At 37.7% G+C, this 16,952-nt stretch overlaps 2 protein-coding genes across 4 annotated transcripts in view; one reads left to right on the top strand and one right to left on the bottom strand.

Moving 5' to 3' along the window:
* LOC139705522 (uncharacterized) overlaps positions 1 to 12,310 on the bottom strand; it is a 48,480-nt gene extending 36,170 nt beyond the window's left edge. The window contains exons 1-4 of the mRNA XM_071611761.1: positions 12,278 to 12,310; positions 11,606 to 11,767; positions 11,052 to 11,290; positions 6,031 to 6,136 (exon numbers count right to left, since the gene is read on the bottom strand). Of these exons, the coding sequence (XP_071467862.1) occupies positions 6,031 to 6,136; positions 11,052 to 11,290; positions 11,606 to 11,767; positions 12,278 to 12,310 (540 nt within the window). The remainder of the gene's footprint in view (positions 1 to 6,030; positions 6,137 to 11,051; positions 11,291 to 11,605; positions 11,768 to 12,277) is intronic.
* Uspl1 (ubiquitin specific peptidase like 1) overlaps positions 11,585 to 16,952 on the top strand; it is a 38,116-nt gene continuing 32,748 nt past the window's right edge. For 2 of the 3 annotated variants that reach the window (XM_071611571.1, XM_027928924.2), the window contains exons 1-3: positions 11,585 to 11,736; positions 15,259 to 15,424; positions 15,898 to 16,026. In XM_071611571.1, coding sequence (XP_071467672.1) covers positions 15,326 to 15,424; positions 15,898 to 16,026 — 228 coding nt within the window. In that variant the 5' untranslated portion in view covers positions 11,585 to 11,736; positions 15,259 to 15,325. The remainder of the gene's footprint in view (positions 11,737 to 15,258; positions 15,425 to 15,897; positions 16,027 to 16,952) is intronic. The other variant, XM_071611570.1, reaches the window with a different exon arrangement.

Genomic DNA, 16,952 nt, shown 5'->3' with positions numbered 1-16,952 from the left:
TCTCCTTTAATAACAATCCAGTCTAGGTCACTTAAGTTTTGTTTAAGAAAATGAGACAAGTAACATATATGAAAAACATTTTCCCATCTTATAAAAGGAACCTGAGAAGGGTAAAAAGAAGGTGTTGATATTAACATTTTTGAGTACCTGCTAGGTATCCAGCATTTAGCTACGCATTTCAGAAATCATTTCATTTAATCCTAAAAATAATTCTGTGGATTGGTATAAACTTCCACTTTACAGATGAGGAAATAACTTAGATAAATCAACATACCAGAGCTTGTTGATAGGAAAGGAGTGCCTGAAAGTATCTGGCTTGGTGGCTTGCCTGTCAGTGGACAAACTGATAATAAAGTCCCAAATTTTTATAGCATTCTTGTGAAATTTAAAGGAGTGAATGTGTAATCTTAAGTGTGGTAGAATGCAATAGGACTGACGTGTGGCTTCTGAGACTCGGCCTTAACAGGCCTCGCAGTCTTTCCTTTTGCCCTATTAGAACTCTGTGCTGCCATGTTAAAGCCCTGTGGGGAGACTGTGAGTGAAGAGAACGCCAGCAAAGAGGGAGAAGGAGCTGGCTGACACCCTGTACCATAGCCTCAGACATGTCATTGAAGCCACCTTAAGACTCTGTGGCCCTAGGCCAGCTGCCAACTGATTACAGCTGTGTGAGCAGGCCAAACTGAGACCAGGAGAAAAACTAGCCAGTGACCTACAGGATCAAAAAAGTATACAAATGAGATGAAAAAAACTTCATAGTCCTCTTTTTACAGTTTTCCTCCAAAGATCTCCAAATTTGAAAAACTAAGTTTTCTGAAGTATAAAAATTAAAATCACCTTAGAACTTCTAAGAGTAAGTAGTGCAGTCCATCAGCTTCATTTGTCTGATGTAATCACCACCTTGGTAATCCCTGAAGAAGAGCAATTATTTATCTTAAACCAGACTAAAGTAATGGGAAGAGTCCCAAAGTACAGATGATCAAATGACCCACCTTCGTTTGTTTTAGAGAAACACAATCAGTAGTCTCCCATCTTGCTTCTTGTTTTCCCTATTCTTCTCTGTGGCATTGGTTTAGGGAGTTTTTCTCCTCTACCACACTCAACTTCAAGGCTTTTCTTGCAATTCTGATATGCAAATGTTCTCTCATTTCTGCTTATTTCCCAATTATTCCTAAATCTGTACTTACCATCCAGATGTATACCTTGGGATCAAGTCCTGTCTCTCTAACCACCTGACAGAAGGCTCCCTTCCTCGAGGTATTGCAAAATTAGTTCAAAATCAAACCTCTCATTTGCTCCACTCCTCCTCTGCTTTAACAGGTTCCAGACTAAGACTTACTTAAGCATCATTTCTTCTGGGAGACCTTTACAGAATTTCTGAAGGGAGGTTAGGTGCTAAGCCCTTTTTTGACATTCTGATGGCATTATGTGCCCTTTAAGTAACTTGTCACTAAATACACATTATAATCCTTAGTTCCCACTTTACCATTCACTCAACAAACATAACATGTAAAGTGGTGACAGATGATGCAATGGAGAAAAATAAAGCAGGGGAATGGGATGCATCCACTTAATGAAAGGGGTGCCCTTTCCAATTTGCACACACCCAAAAAGCCGTTCTTCGATTGAGTGGGGGAACAAGTGTGTGTGTGTGTGTGTGTGTGTGTGTGTGAGTGAGAGAGAGAGAGAGAGGATAGAGAAGGGATCTATAGGCTGCTAGACTGATCTAATGAGTTAGTAAGACACAGGAAGGTTTTAAACAAAGAAATGGTATGTTTTAAATGACACACTGGTTGCTAGATGGAAAATAAAGTGAAGGGAGACAAGAAAAAAGCAGGGAGAACAAGGATATTACTATAACTCAGTGGTCCTCAATTGGGGGCAATTTTGCCTCACAGACAACATTTTGGCAATGGCTAGTTGAAATTTCTGGTTGTCACAACTGTAGGGATGGGTGACTACATGCACCTAGTGGGTGAAGGCAAAGAATGCACTAAATATCCTACAGGGCACACAGCACAGGAAAGCCTGTTCCCCAGCATTACTGATCCCAAATGTCAATAGTGCCTAAATTGGGAAACTTTGCTATAACCTGTGATGGGATGTGGCTTGGATTAAGATAATAGTGTGACAACTGCAGAACTGCTTAGCTTATGCGTGTATTTTAAAAGTAGGGCTGACTACATTTGCTGAAGGATGCAGTGTGAGGTATAAGGGAAAAAGAGGAATTGGAGCTGACCTAAAGATTTGTTGCCTGAGTAATTAGAATGAAGTTCATCACGAGATGAGGAATAACATGGGAGTAGCAGGCAGAAAGAAGGTGCTTTGTGGAAAAGCAGATGAGACTGAAGGGACTCAAGTGTTCTGTTTTGGACACACTGAATTTGAAGTGCATACTTGTCATCAAGAGAGTTTGTCAGGTAGGCAGATGGACACAGTCCCAAGATCAGGGAGAGGCTGATGCTGGAGATATTAACTTGGAAGTTTTAGCAGCCACACAGTGTTTAAAGCTATAAGACAAAATTATTTGGGGAACAAATGGAAACTGAGAAGCCATCTTGGCCCTAGGCATGCCACTGTTCAAAGAGGAGGAACCTGTAAAAGATACTAAGGGGAAGCCAAGAAGTAGGAGAACTTAGAGTACATGAGAGTGATGAATGGTACCAAGTGCTACTCTGAGGTCAGGGAAAACGGTGACTAAAAAATGACCACCAGAGCTTGCATATTTGTTTTACCTATATGTGTTTGGGTATGTATTTAAACTATTTGAAGATAACTTCATCTCTAAATAAACTTCAGGCATGTCTCCTGTGTCCATTCATCTACATAAAGCCACCATTAGCACACCTAGGAAAATTTAAAACATGTTCCCAGCATATGTTCTACAATCCAGGATCCACAAAGTCCATGCACTGCGTTTGTCTGTCATGTTTCTTTGGTCTCTTAATGCTACTGATTTGCTGAAAAGACGCGTCTACAGAAAGGATTTGACTGACTGATTCTTGTCATGCCATTTAACTTGTTCTATTCTGAGAGTTTTTGAGGGTAATAAATATATTTGCTATGTCTGGCATGATATTCTGAAATTACTATTTCCCAACTTCCCTATAATCTCTCTGCCCTTTATTTTCAGGAAATCCTCAATTTATTCCAAAAGTTTTTTTAATTTAATCTCCACCTATTAGCTCTGAAGACTCAACTGAGTTACTATCCAGGTTTTATATACTCCATATTGAGAAAAAATGTACTAACACCCCTCATTTACAATAAGAATTCAGAGGAGAGCTCATTTTAAAGCTAATCAGTACTTAAGGCAAACATCATTTTATTGATTAATCATGACAAATTATATTTAGAAAGTAAAATTAATTTCCTAAAATTTCTTTCCTGATCAGTAAAATAGTGCCTCCTAATACTTGAGGGTGAAAGTTTCTGTCAACTACACCTGCATGACTGGAAATTATGACATCCAAATGAATTCCAAGTCTGTGCCGCCACACTGTGTGTGCTCTTCCACATGGGGAACCGATACCTGAGAAAACCTATCATGCTAATAGCTGGGCTTCTGTTACTGGTCTTTATGTATAAATTCTTCAAGCAACTTAAAATGCAGAGGAATCCAACAATGCTTACAGTTGGAGTCCCAAAGAACATTTAGACATTATCAGTTTATCTTAAGACACCTTCTGCCTTAATCTTCAAATTATTATCTGTTCCACTGTTGAAAAGCTATAAAATGGAAGGCAAATGAATTATATACTTTTAATTCAAATGAATATTTCAAGTTCCCTCTAACACTGCAATTATTATTTTTTGCTATCTTATGAAACCTAATATTATTTAGCATATTATATTTGTAATCATTTTTTTTCTTTTTCTTTTTGGTACTGAAGATTGACCTGAGTGGTGTGTAACCATTGAGCCATAACCCCATCCCTTTTTATTTTTGAGACAGGGTCTCACTAAGTTGCTGAGGCTGGTCCAAACTTGCTTTCCTCCTGCCTCAGACTCCTGAGTTGCTGGGATGACAGACATGCACCACTATGTCCAGCTAAAGGAAGGCATTTCTTTTCAAACTCTAAACTGAGTATTTAGTGACTGTATGAAATGTGCAGTAAATTTGGGATACAAAGCAAAGACCCTGAAAGGTTATTTAAGAATTACATAATAAATTTAAACTATAATGGGCATGTGACTATTAACAAATAGGTGAGTAATTGTGATTATTAGTAGGAGAAAATATGATGAAGAAAAATACAGATGATCAATTCCCATTCTATGTTCATGGAATCATGAATGGGACCCACACAATTACAGTTTTAACAAGTTCCCAATGTACTGCCATCCGTATCTATCTAGGAACCCAGGCATACAGGGAAAGTACAACTTTGGAAGGAGAGGCTGCTAAGACCTAGCAACTGAAAGGTTACAGCGAACTTTGAAGGACAGGCAAAGTTTAGATGAGGAGAAACCAATTCGTTGTGAGGGCTTATTAACTGCCAGACACTGCTGTACATATTACCTCATTTAAGAGAATTTCATTCATATATGGAAAACTGAGCTCAAAAGAGGATAAATAATTAGCCTGAAGTCACAAAACTAGTTAAATAACAAAAGTGGGACTAGTAGATATTTTCATTTTATAGATGAAACTGAGCCTCAGGGAAGTTAATGTCTGGAGAAACAAATTCAACAGCGGCAGCACCAGAATTAATAAGTGGCCAAGTTGAAATCAGATCTCTGAATCTATAACCTGTACTTTTTTTGGCATGGTTTTTAAAGAGTAGATGGAGGTCTATATTGCTTAGGAAAACATAGAAGTAAAAAAGCAAAAGTAAAATTAAAAAAGAAATCAGATTAGATCACAAAATCTCGGTCTACATTTTTACTTATTATGTGATTAGAGAATCATACATTAAATACCATTAGTGGTTTTGCTCTTTAAAATATATGAGTCTATTCTTACCATTCCATAGTTGTATTAGTTTACAAATTATTAGCCCCCAAATAACAGTAAGAATACAATCAATCCAATCATTAGACTGCTCTTAGCTACTATTTGGGAACTGCCAAGCTAGTCAAACTGATTTTACGGTTAGCCTCAATTTAGAAGTATAAAGTTTAAGGCTGGAGTTATTTATTTATTGGTGGTACTGGGGATTCAATCTAGGGCCTTGCACTTACTAAGCAAGCACTCTAGCACTGGGCTACATCCCCACATCAGCCCTTATTAATATTTTTTGGTACTGGGGATTGAACACATGGGTGTTCTACTACTGAGTTATATCCCCAGCCCTTTTGATTCTGAGACAGGGTCTTGCTAAGCTGCCCAAATTATTATCAAACTTGTGATACTCTTGCCTCAGCTTTCTAAGTAGCTGGGGAACACGGGCATGTGCTAGTGTGCCCAGCTAAGATCAGGGGCCTCTATAACTGAGATTTTAAAAGAACATATGCTTTGTGGTCAATATTAATATTTCAAGAACTTTTTTAAAAAAGTGAAGTTAAACATTCATTCACCTCTCTTCTCTATTTATGGGTCAGTTCCATTTTCAATGGGTCAAGACCAAAGTAAAAATTCAACTAATTGAGGTTCTGCCTATAATTAATTTTTTCTCCATTGCTCCTATAGAATATTGCTTTGCAACTCTAGTAATTAAAATTTCATTCTGCTTTGTGTGACAGGACAGTCACCTGTTTACATGTTTCTACCTCTCTAGAGATAAGGACCATGCATTATTCACCTTGTATTCTCCCTATATTTAGTACAGTGCCTTGCATATTTAAGGGACGCTTGTTGACAAATTTAATGTTTTTCTCAATGACATATACACTGAAACTAATACATACAAAAACATAGGGGAAATATACTATTGAAAATATTCCATCTTAAGTGGCCAGGGCTGTAGTTCATTTTTAAGAGTGCTTGTTTAACATGCACAAGGCTCTGGGTTCAATCTCCAACACCACCCCCCAAAAAAGAAAACAACAAAACAAAACAAAACTGGACAATATTCCATTTTAAAAGCCTACCATTTTAATTGGAAATTGGAAGTTACCAAGATCATCATTCAAGTCCATACTATGTAGGTACTGGGCATTATGAACAAAACAGATGTAGTCCATGTTCTCACAGAACCTAATACAGAGAAAGTAAATATATATGTATTTATTACACATTCATTCCATGAGGAAAACAGAAGTGGTAATAAAAAATTAGAGTGGGTGTAAAGGACAGAGGGCTTCTGTAACAGGGTGGACAACTTGATATAAGACACTGAAGCTGAGATCAAAAGCTTGAGAAGAGCAAGTTCTACAAAGACAAGGAATAGCATTGCCCTGAGCAGAGGTCATGTGATGCAATGCCATTACTACAGCACATCTTCCAACCTTCTACTTTTTTTTTTCGATTATTTTGCTATTGTTTCTATTATCACTCTCTTCTGGTTATATTTTTTTTGTTTGTTTGTTTTTATTTTCTTGGTGATTTCTTGTTCTAAATTTCCTGGCTAAATTAAATGATGGCATGAACTCTGGGGAATTTCAGACTACCCATTTCCAAATAATCCTAAATTCCTTTCAGTCCTTATGATTGATAAATTCATTTTGAATTGACAACTATGTTTCAATTAGGAATGCTTCTCTATATAACTTACGTGTGGGCTGGGGTTGTAGCTCAGTTGGTAGAGTGCTTACCTTGCATGCACAAGGCCCTGGGTTCAATCCCCAGCACCACAAAAAAAAAAAAAAAAAAAAAAAAAAAAATTATATAAGCTTAATTTTTTGATTGGGAGGCCTCCTGATTGCTAATCAGCATGTTGTGTGATTACTTCAAAAAGTACTTATAGAATGTCATTTTGTTGCTATAAAAATGTACTGCTGCTTTCTGAACTCTAGGTTAGTCTAGGGTCTAAGAAGAGAAAAACGTACCTAAAGCAGTCCCTAACCACTGAGCATTCTCAGATCAGGTCTACGGCTGAAGCTACCCACTTAATTACGAAGGTGGATGATATGTTGGAATAGTCTGAGATTAGAAATAAATTGTACTCTATATGTGTAATAAGAACCATAATGCATTCCGCTGTTGTGTATTAAAAAAAAATCAATAAAACTAAAAAAACACCAAAACTGAAAAAAAGAAAGAAATTAGAAGGTTTAGGTGTTAGTCCCAGGTCTGCCACCGTGTTGAGTAAATTTGGGTAAACTGTTTACTTCTTCTAGGTGTTTTCTTATTGGTAAAATGACAATGCACAGCAGTTGCATCACAGACAAATTTAACTACATGTTTAGCCAAATGTATAAGAAAAAATAAGTTTAAATAGCATATGCTTTGGAATAAGCATTGATTTGGAAGCACAGAAGTCAGTCTGTTTTCATGTTTCTTGTTGAAAATCTTGCTGTGCTGTATGATTTTAATGTTTAAAGATTTGTGTTTGTCCCTGAACACAAACCACCTATTTCCTCTAGAGATTAAATGTAGAAGCAGTCCTTCAGGTAATGCGACTTCATATATCTAGTCTTACTTCAGGTTATTTATTTATTTATTTTTGTGGTGCTGGGGATCAAACCCAAGGTCTTGTGCTTACTTTAGAACCAAACAGGGCATTGACTCCATTATCTCACTAAGGCATAGGGGATTCATCTGTGCCAGTATTAAGGGCACAGATATAATCACATAGATGGAAAAAGGTGAATATACAATGTAATTCATTGCACAATACTTTTTAATAAAGATTTTTAAAAAAACCCTTCAATATCCAAAAGCGGAGAGGACTGATGAAATAATGAAAAAGCTTAATGGAATATTATGCAGCCATAAAAACAACAAACTCCTTGCTAAGTAATAGAGAACAATAACTAAGATACGTGAACAAAGGTATTTCATCATGCATTGTATATACCACTTATGTCAAATGAGGGGTAAATAAACACCAATAGTACTTATTTGCTTGTATATGCATAATTTAAAAAAATATACAAGAAACTGTTAGCCTTTGTTGCTTCCTAGGCAGGGAACTAGGTAACTGAGGAACAGGTGTGGTAGGAAAACTTTTCACTGCATACACTTTTGAATTTTGAATCATATGAATATACTACCTACCCAAAACAACACAACAAATTTAGAGTAATAAGATAGCACTTTATGGTGAAATGGGATCATGTCCTGAGTGGGAAACACTTTTTAACAAGTAAATATCTGCAGGTATAATGGTGGAACTATAAAAGACCTAAGACGTCCATCTATTTCAGACTTCTCATTTTATAGATCTGTAAACCAAGGCCTTCAGAATTACGTGACCTGTGTAAGGTCACATAGAAACTCTGGAATAGAAATCAGATATTCCAAAATATGTTGTAAGACTCTTTATCATACTGTCTTCATTTTGTGTGGGCAAAAAGTAAATTTGGGCTACATTATAAGTTGTCAGGTTTTATCTAAATTTTAGAGTTTAAAGTATAAAACAACCTTAAATCCTGGGATTAATAATTTCTTGTTTGGATCACTAAATGGCTACACTTACAGTTTGTGCTTTTCTTTACAATTGCACTTATAGAGCAGAATAAATAAATGCATTTTCCCTTCTAACAAATCAAATCACTGAGGACAAATACTAAAGTGTCTCAAGTTTCTTTTAAAAATTTTTTTAGTTATAATTGGGCATTATACCTTTATTTTATTTGTTTATTTTTATGTGGTGCCGAGGATCAAACCCAGCGTCTCACATGTGCAACCCCAGCCCCTAAAGTTAAGTTTTGAAATATACAATGCCTAGCACAACTTTACTGACAAGCAATAGTTACAAAATTCCTCAAATGCAAGAGTTAGCTGTATTTCAGAAATTAGATTAGTTAGGTGTGTTAAGAATTTTTGCCTGGTGGCACAGTGGCTGATACCTGTAATGCCAGGGAATTCAGGAAGCTGAGGCAGAAGCAAGATTCCAAGTTCAAGGCCAACCTCAGCCAACTTAGCAAAATCCTGTCTCAAAAATAAAAAGGGCTGGAGATGTAGCTCAAGGGTAAAGAGGCCTAGTGCAAAATTCCCAGAACTGGGGGTGGGGTGGGGGTACACAAAAACAATTTCTTGGAATTAAAAATGTTGCAAGGTACACAAACCATTATTTAACACTCCATAAAACAGTGGCGGAGAACAGAACCCCACAATCAAAATTACTAATATTGTTTTAGAAAAACAAATGGAATAAAAACTTTATGTAATTCTCATTAATGTAGGCTGTATTTTGTGATGAATTGTGTCTCTAAACTTCAAAAGCTTTTGATTTTCCAAGCTTCCTGAATATTAGATTTACATAAGGGATTAGACACTGAACTTGCAGGGTGCTGCTAAGTATGAATACTTGTCTCTGTCTTTTGGGTGAAGCCACACAAGGAATCACAGCAGGAAGCTTTTATATTCCAGATCTGAGATAAAAAAGTTTATTGGTTAAAGAGCCAATCTATTAAGAATTGTCATCATGAGAGAAAATGAAGCGCAAAAAAAAAAAAAAAAAAAGGAAATCCTAACTGTATGGCATTGTACCATGTATTAAACGTGAGATTATAAATGGAAATAAAGAAGTGTAATTTCTGTTCCATGCTGCTGACAAGGGAGTGAAGGCAATAGCTTGAAGCCACTGGAAGGTAACTGCACTCTGCCACTGGAGTACTCAGAGCATTCCAAATACACTGGTTAAGGAATAAGTAGAAATACAAACAATTTTATCAATTTGGGACCATTGCTCTCTAACACAAATGTAAGTGGAGTTTTCTAGACAAATTCTTCTAATCGCCTATATCTGAATCCTCTCCTTTAAGACTTTCCTAACTTTCTACAAGGAGAAAGGCTCTGGAGTCATTACACAACCAAAACAACTAAAATCTTTTTTCTCCATAACTGAAGCCCCATCTCCATTTTATTTCTGTCATTATTAACATCTTTCCTGGCCAAAAAAAAAAAAAAAAAAAAATCAAAATTTCACTAAAAGAATAAAAATCAACTTTGTAAACGTTTATTTTTTGACGTAACTTAGTCAATGATGTTGCTTTGCAATCTCAAATTTTTTACTACATTTGCATTTGGTTTTATTCAATTAGAGTTAACATTCAGCAAGTGTTTATTACTGTATTTCTTTCTAAAAATGGATATGGCAATGGAGAGCAAGAAAAAAATCCTATTAGTGTTAGCTATTATTTCAGGAGGAAATACTACTTTTCCAAATTTTCATAAATTCAAAATAATGAAATTATTTTTATTATTAGATCTTACAACGAATAACACCAGTACATTAATAATCTAGTACAACTACAAAAAAAAAAAAGTAGTAAATAAAACCTAACCAGCCTATTTTAATCTGGAGGAAAAAAACCAACAATTCTTTGTTGGATTTCTTGGCCATTGACATTCAGAAGTACCACAGACTAAAATCTCTTTTAGTCATTAATTTCCTCGTACACGGAACTTGTTTCCTTCCTATCACCCTATCAAAGGCATCAGCATTATTCCAGCATATAATCATTTCGTCTGAGCACTTGAAAGAAACCCACAGTCCAAAACGCCAAAATGCCCAACACAGTGACTATGTAAAGAGATAGTCAGTAAACTACAAACTGTTATCCTAGGACCCAGAAACAATCGACCCCAAAGTGCTTCTGAATAGGCTGCCCCGAGATTTAGAATGCAGACTCCAGAAACAGCAGACGCGGTCACCACGTCCCTTGCACCACATGACCTCCCTACGAAAGCAGCCTCGAAACTTATCAACTCAATGAGAACTCCCCTTCCTCTGAAGTTAAAACAAGGCAGGGCAGCTGAGACCAGTGCAGCAGGGACGGGTCGGCTGCTCCGGAGTCACAACGGGTCATGGAGAGCCACGTCCCTGGGCTTTCGCTACTCCCCTTACCGTTAGAAGATCTGGGAGGGAGGAAAGGAGGAGAAACACCCCAGAATCCTGATGGAAAAGCCCCTGGCCTCGAAGGTGGTGTTTAGGGAGAAGGGAGGGGCAGCTCCGTGTGTGGTGACCCTTTGTGAACACGCACTGTGGCAGCTCGGCTCTCACCGAGGCTTAGCGAGCCGACTAGGGGTGCCCGTCGTGGCCCCGTCGTGGCGACCGTGGCACCAAGGAGACGCGCCAGCCAAGAGCCTCCATGGCGGTCCTCCCCTCTGCTGCGCCACCCCCAGGGTCACTCGGGGACCCCGGGGTGACCAGACTCGGCTCGCGCAGCCCTGGCTGGGCGCAAAGAGACGCACGCCGCTCTCTTTCCTCAGCAGCGTAATCCCTCCGCTGCGGGCCGCGCACTAGTTTTAATCACGCCCCACCCCCTGGCCGTCGGCGTCACCTCCGCCACTCTAGTGCTTTCCAGCAGCTTCCAGAAACATCGCCTCCCCAAACCCAGCCACTCACACTCGGCGAGCTTGGAAGCCACCCGCCCCGCCCCTCCTCGTCAGTTTTAGCCGCAGCTAAAACTGCGGCTGCGGTTACAAGGCGGACAGCCACGCCTCTGCGGATCCCTTCCGGAAGTGTTCCTATCTTCGCCTTCCCCACGACGCCGACGTCCTTTCAAGCCCCGCGTGCAGCAGGAAGGGGGACTTTTTTTTGCCGCGGACTTAAACCGGAAGTTGCTTTCCTAGCGGAGAAGCCGGTGGGGGAGGAGTAGTCCGAAGGGAACGTGGGTTGAACGTAACAACTAGGTGGTGTGGAGTTCGGACCGATCCGGTACGAAGAGGGGGAGTTCCAATTGCAGGTAAGGGAGAAGAGGGAGTAGTTTCTTTCGGCTTTCGAAATAAGGAAAAAGGAACACCTGAGATGCCCTATGGGGTAGTGGGCTCGCTGAAAGGATGGGCAGGGACGAGGTTCAGGTGGGAAAGGTTGATGGCTAAGGTATAAGAGTTGGAGTTAAGAGATTTATTTGGTCACAGAGAGGTAAACGCTGAAGAGAAACCAGAGTTAGTTTCCGTCTCCCGGAAGCTTTGGAGATGGGCAGGGTTAACGGAACGCGGCGTCTCTGGGGTTTCCAGGTTTGGGGTTTGAAACTCACGTGTCTCGGTCCAGTCCGTCTCTGTTTATCAGGACACCTGGGGTTTGGTACCAGGGTGGCCGTTAAAACTGATCCCGTTCCTCGCCTTTAAGTCTCTGGTGGCCTTGCCTTTCAGAGTTCACGTGCTGAGCCCACTTGGTCCCAAGGGCAAGTTCAAATGGGCGCAAGCTCCTTTGAGCACAGTTTCTCTGGGTTTTACCATTTCTCACATAGCACTGTGAATTAAGTTTAATTGGGTGCTTTTTGCCATCCCCATGGTCAGCTTCACTAACAAATTCATGGCGCTGTAACTGGGTGCATACTGAGGACCTTTGGAGCATCAGTGGCTTACAGAAGTATTGAAAAGGGATGTATGAAGAAAGGGGCCAAGAGTGAAGTGGAGGGAGACCCTAAAGCTAGGCTGGTTTCGCCATGCAATGAGGTCATAGTACTTAGTATCTTTAGGTCATTCTGAGGTGTTCGGATGGACTTTCCTATAATCAGGCTGCAGTAAGTAGGCGATTTTTAAGCTGAGCAGTGCCAAACTCAGACTTGTTTTATAGGAGCATCACTTTGACAGAGATGGGTGGAGTAAGATTGGAATAGAGAGGTAAGAATTTGAAACATTTCCAAAGAACTGTCCACAGACTTTGATGACTTTTACTACATGAAGAAAAGAAAAACAAAAGCAGAGAACGATTCACACTTTCTAGTCTATGTTTAGGAGGCTGGAGATGGCAAAATTTGGTTGAGATTGGGGAAGAGGAACACGTTATTTCTGAATAGAAGACAGTGAAGGGATATATTAAGTTGTAATTAGCCACTCCTGGATTGCATATAAGAGTAAATTGTATTTGAAAGAAGACTTGAAGAACCTATCTCTGGTATTTTTTAATAACGATTTTTTGGGGGGAGATTTTGAATATTCATTATTTCTTTCCCCAAACTACCAGCTGTTCCCATTGAAATGTTGGGTGGTAGTGTCAGGGAGAAGATTTGAAGGCTCCTTGTGTTTTGTGTCTGTAATTGAGAGAGAGAACAATCTGAAATGGTTTCCTAGATCCCTCAGGCAGATGGAGATTTTCGTTTAAAAAAAAAAAATCTATTGAAGATACTTAGCCTATCAATATCTCTTGAGAATGCTGCAGAATGATAGAAAGTACACTGCACAGTTTCTGCATAGTTAAATGTAAAGTTAGGACCAGAGCTGGGGATGTGGCTCAGTGGTAAAGCATTTGCCTGGCATGTGTGAGGCCCTGGATTCAATTTCTAGCACCACCAAAAATAAATAAATAAATAAATACAATTAGGAAATTAGGGCTAGTAGTAGTTATAAATTTGTTATGTGTCAAGTGTTAAGCATTTGACATGCATTATTTCATTTAATCCTTAGAATGATACAGTTTAACAAGTTTCTAGCCCAGATCAGCAGGTGCAAAACTGGTGCTGATAGTCACTCTGGACAGTACAAGTTTGACTCTTTCCTGTATCCTATAATTCTTTTTTTTTTTTTTTCCCCAGTTGTAGGTGGACATAATACCTTTATCTATCTATCTATTTATTTTTAAGAGAGAGAGAGAATTTTAATATTTATTTTTTAGTTTTTCAGCGGACACAACATCTTTGTATGTGGTGCTGAGGATCAAACCCCAGCCGCTTGCATGCCAGGCGAGCGCGCTACCACTTGAGCCACATCCCCAGCCCTATTTATTTATTTTTAATGTAGTGCTGAGGATTGAACCCAGTGCCTCACACATGATAGGTAGGCACTCTACCACTGAGCTACAACCCCAGCCCCTGAATTCCTTTTTTCTTTTTTAAATATTTATTTTTTAGAAGTAGTTGGACACAATACCTTTATTTTATTTATTTATTTACTTATGAATGTATTTTAATGTGGTGCTGAGGATCAAATCCAGGGCCTTGCATATGCTAGTTGAGCACTCTACCACTCAGCCACAACCCCAGCCCCCTGAAATTCTTTTTTGTAAGTAGATTATAAGTAAAACCAGCCAGAGATCATAAGTTGGTGTTGTCCATAAAGAGCCTGAAAATAACAAACATCCACCTTGTAGTAACTTTCATGGCAGTACTTCTCAATGGGACACTTTTATCTCTTCGTGTACATTTTGGCAGTATTTGGAGACATTTTTGGTTGTCTCATGGGTAGAGATCAGTGATCCTGCTAAATATTCTACAATATATAGGACAGCACCTACAATAAAGAATTATCTGGTCCAAAAAGTGTGGTGCTGTAGTTAAGAAACCCTGTCTGTGGTTTAGGAATAGGAAATTGAGATTCACTGATACTTAATTTTTTTTTTAATCTTTGAAATTATTCCATGGCTTGAAGGTGTGTGAAATTTATACAGCTAGAACAGAATAGTATAACCAGTTTTCAAAGTGAATCTGTGAGCCACTGATTCCCAGAAGATGGTTGTTGTAAAATTGTAGTTTCTTAGGCTTTGTAGTAACTTATGCTTGAAGTTACTTAACAATGTTGTAACCAAGTGGTAATTTGCCTTACTTAAAAGTTTCTTATATCTGATTTTTCTATATTTTAAACTGCTTTTAATAACTTTTTCCTTATTCTGAGCTGGGTGTCAGAATTTTTTACTGAATATGGTTCTATTTCATGGGACAACATTGAACAAGCTTGTTGTGTAATTTGTACTATGGCAGTGTTTATATTTTTGTTCTGGTACAGATTGTTTACAAATAACATGAATTTTGTATTTTGTTGGTAACTTTTAAAAGTAGCATTCTCAATTGGTGAGGTATTGGGGGTTTAAAACAGTAGGAATGTATGTGGGTCATTGATTCTTTTTTCCCTGTCAAGTAATAACACAGTGAATCAGGGGGGTTTTAGAGACTTTCTCATTATAATGCTGGCTTATTTGTTTTAAGTTGTGCATAGGCTCTTAAAAACTTAAATTTTCAAATTCTGGTGAATACAGGGTGCTTTAAATAGTGTCTGCGTCTACAACAAATTTTGTTTAATTTGCTTACAAGTGAGTCTGCTAAGAAAATACATCCTATTGCTGTTCTCTGCCCTCTCCTCACACATTTGCTTAATATATAAATAAATTTAAATATTTTCAACTTCATGATCACAGTTTTAGAATATGTTTATCCTAGAATATAGATCTCTCAACATATACTTAAAAATATGTATCTTTTGTAAAATATCATAGCTCTTTTTTAGAATAAGAATTTTTATTTAATTGTTTATTGACTTTTTTTTTCCAGGGTTCATTGAAAAATCCTTAGTGATATTGACATGTTTCAAGTGACATAAATTAGCCAATGACTCGGAATGATGGATTCTCCGAAGATTGGAAATGGTTTGCCAGTGATTGGACCAGGGGCTGATATAGGGGTATCTTCACTCCCCATGGTGGGGTATTTGGGAAAAGTTAGTGAACTTATTTTTTGGCTCAGTACAAAGTTGTTCTTTTTTTTTTTTTTCCCCCCTTCTATTTTTGACACTTATTCAGTTTTAATTTTACCAATTAACTTCTAAAATGGTGTATCTTCCACGGAAATCTTACAGCAATGGCGAAAGATTATTTTAATGTGTTTACCTCTCTGTGTTTATTGATATATGAACAGACCTTATAGTTTATTATTCTTTGAAAATATGGAACATACATTTTCCCTGGCAGTTGATGCTACTTTTTTTCTTCCTGCAAATAAAATGGATGCTGTTTTTAACACTTAAAGTTTAATTCTTATGATATTCTTTTTTCAGTAATAGCTAAATTTAAAACCTTATGCATTTCTTTTATTTGCTGTGTTTAATCTTGCCAGGACACTTCTAATTGAACTTTCTGTAATTTGATATGGTTTAAAAATATCTTCATTTTAATTGCTTTATTTCTCTTTTAGAATTATAATTCAGCTAAAGCTACCTCAGATGGGTATTGTCCCGCTTGTAGAGAGAAGGGAAAAGTAAAAGCCTTAAAGACTTACCGAATTAGTTTTCAAGAATCTATCTCTTTGTGTGAGGATCTGCAGGTAAAGTATTAATCTAAAATAGCACATAAGTTTTAGTCTTTTGATTTTTTTTTTTCTTCATTATTTATATTATTACTCAATTTGTTTTTGGTACTGGGTATAGAACTCAGGAGTGTTTAAGCACTGAGCCACATTCCTGGCCCTTTTTAAATTTTTTATTTTGATATAGGGTCTTGCTAAGTTGCAGAGGCTGGCTTTGAACTTGGATCCTCTTGCCTTATCATCCTCCCAAGTTATAGGGACATAGGCATGCACTATCATACCCGGTTTCGATTTGTATTTTTAGAATGTAGATTTTTAAAAAAATATTTTTTTTTGTAGTTGTACATAATAACTTGGTTTTAATTGTTTATTTTTATGTGGTGCTGAGGATCGAACCTAGGCCTTGCATGTGCGAGGCGAGTGCTCTACCACTGAGCCATAACCCCAGCCCCTAGAATGTAGCTTTTTAACACACAGATAATCTGAGTTTCTAAATCTGTTTGGTTCTTTATGTCATTTTTCCATTTGGATTCCTTAGTTGTTGCATACGCTATTTTTTAACTTTGGTGGGGAGTTCTTGTTAGTTATTAGCATGTAGTAGTTATTCTCTTTGGTTTATGAACTTTTAGACTGGAAAAGTTATTACCTTCTAATTTACCTGGAAAAGTATTTTGGAAATCATTAGTCCAAAAACAGTATTATTCTATGTGCTAAATAGTTTGTACTTAAAAATTTTAAAAGGTTCTAAATATGTTTTAATTATAGTAATTGTATCCACCAGTACAACATAGGAGCTTATTAAATTCCTTAATATTCTACATTTTACTGTACTTGACACTTTATGAAACTTTTTTGTACATGTTTTAATTCTCAAAGCTTTGCAAGATAAGTATTCCCATTTTTTTAAGAAAAGATATTCAGGGTTGGAATGTGCCTCAGTGGTA

This window comes from Marmota flaviventris, chromosome 4 (genome assembly GCF_047511675.1).
Source record: "Marmota flaviventris isolate mMarFla1 chromosome 4, mMarFla1.hap1, whole genome shotgun sequence".
NCBI lineage: Eukaryota > Metazoa > Chordata > Mammalia > Rodentia > Sciuridae > Marmota > Marmota flaviventris.
This window is presented reverse-complemented; position numbering and strand designations above follow the sequence as displayed.